The sequence below is a fragment of the Asparagus officinalis genome, chromosome 7 (genome assembly GCF_001876935.1).
Source record: "Asparagus officinalis chromosome 7, Aspof.V1, whole genome shotgun sequence".
NCBI classification, from domain to species: Eukaryota; Viridiplantae; Streptophyta; class Magnoliopsida; order Asparagales; family Asparagaceae; genus Asparagus; species Asparagus officinalis.
Genome location: NC_033800.1, coordinates 114,552,090 through 114,554,236, shown reverse-complemented (window position 1 = coordinate 114,554,236; position 2,147 = coordinate 114,552,090). Strand labels below are relative to the sequence as shown.

Below are 2,147 nucleotides of genomic sequence, written 5' to 3'. Positions count from 1 at the left end.
GATACACTAGGGCGTATCAAGCCTCTCTGTAGAAGATCATCCAACTGAGTTCGAAGCTCAGCCAACTCAGCCGGGAGCATGCGATAAGGGGTCTCTGAGATCGGTGCAACTCCAGGCTTCAAATTTATGGAAAACTCAATTTCTCAATCCGTCGGCAATCCATAAATATTGTCAGGAAACACATCTTCAAATTCCCAAACTACAACAAGCTTCTCAGATTCCACTTGCATTGCAGCTAACGTCACCTTCTTCGGTCTAGCTCTGTACTCCACAGGTTCGGCCGATGTACTGCCACTGAGGAACTCAAATCTCGGGTGATCTGGTATCTCAAATACTACGCTCTGATGGCGACAATCAATGGTGGCAAAGAACTACCCCAACCAATCCATCCCAAATACTCCATCAAAACTCGGCAAATCAATCACCAGAAAGTCTGCAAAGAGTTCGCTCCCGCAGATAACCACAGGGCATGTTTCATAACCATTGGATGCTACTAAGATGCCACAACCAGTGTTGATATTCCAACCCATAGTCAGAGAAGCTATAGAAAGAGAGTGGGCACTCGCAAATCAACGAGACAAGAAACAATGGGAGGCTCCAGAATCAAAGAGTGATAAAGCAGGAACGAAAGAAAAAAGAACCTTGCCTATTATAGGAGGATGTAAATACAACTAACTTAGTATTCGTAAACAATCCTATCATGATATCATTATGTGATGCTAAATAAGGAAGTTCATATGCAAATAAAACTATGATGAACAATTCTTACAGTGATAACCTGGTCGTTCGCCTCAGCCTCTATGGCTGACATCATAAACATCTGTCGCTACGGTTGCTGCCTCTGTGCTTCCTGATAAACCTGCTGCTGTGGAGGAAGAGGCCCTGCTTGAGGATAGGATCTGTGCTGAGGTGGTGTTACTAGGGCAGGTCGAGGTAGAGCTGGAAGAGCTGCTCGAACTGGAGGTGGGGGCAAATGGGTCTGCTATTTTTTAGGATAGTCTCGATTGATATGACCGGGGGACCCACAACTGAAGCATAGATGAAGACGCCTGGGGCAATCCTACTGATTTTGACCAGGGTAGCTACAATATGAAACCTAACCGAAGACTGGCTCTGAGACTGCACTCCAGGACGCTGATAAGGGTAAGCCTGATGAAATGGCTGATGCTAAGAATGTTGCTGCCTCTGCGGGTTCTGCTGCTGTCTCTGAGGAGGATGCTTGACAGTCCTAGCTGGAACTATTGGTGCCCTACTCTAAATCTCATGTGGGTCTTCAGGTTCCTTATGCACGCCCTCAATCTCACGTACTGCATTTAGTACCGCATCATGGGTCGCCAAAGCTCTACCTGCCAGAGCCATCCTAATGTACTTGTTCAAACCCTTCTGAAACTGATGCCTCCTAATCGTAGGGTCTGTAACCAAGTGGGGAGCATATTGACTCAAAGAAGAAAATTCGGCCTCGTACTCATCAACTATTCGCCCTCCTTGCTTAAGCTCAACAAATCTACGTAGGAGTTCATCCCGAGCTGACTGAGGAAAATATTTCCTGTTGAAGTGCTCGGTGAACGTCTCCCATGGAATGGGCCTCTCTAGATGAGTCTTCTCAGCTGCCCACCATATCCGAGCGGTATCAGTAAGCTGAATATTCATGAGGTCTACCCACTCAGCATGTGCAATGCGGGTCACCGTGAGAATAGTCTCAGTGACCTTGAAGAACTCCTCTGCTACTAAAGGTCCCTCAGCACCAGAAAAGGAAGGAGGCCACATATATCAAAACTCTCTAACTCCAGACTCTGCACGAGGGGGAGGCTGGTGCTGAGGCTCCCTATGCAGCTGCCCAACCAGGTGCTACTGATTGGTGACTAATACCTGAATCATTACCAAAAGTTGTTTTGGATCCACTTTGGGCTACGAGTAGTAATAATAATAGAAGAGTGACCAAAGCGATAACATAAATAGAAACATGTGATGATAGTAGTAACAATAGAAGTATGCAACTGAAATACTAACAAGCTAGATACAATCCATCACTAGAGTATAACAATCAGGAAAAACATAAACATCCGAGTAACAAGATCATACAGCTAGCCATCCTATAATCATCCACATAACAATGTCATACAACTAGATGGAATTAATATTTAAAA

General features: G+C 45.2%; 1 protein-coding gene across 1 annotated transcript; it reads right to left on the bottom strand.

Annotated features, from left to right (window-relative positions):
* LOC109847660 lies at window positions 1,255-1,767 on the bottom strand. The gene has a single exon (XM_020416890.1). The coding sequence runs from the start codon at window positions 1,765-1,767 to the stop codon at window positions 1,255-1,257; it is 513 nt and encodes a 170-aa protein (XP_020272479.1).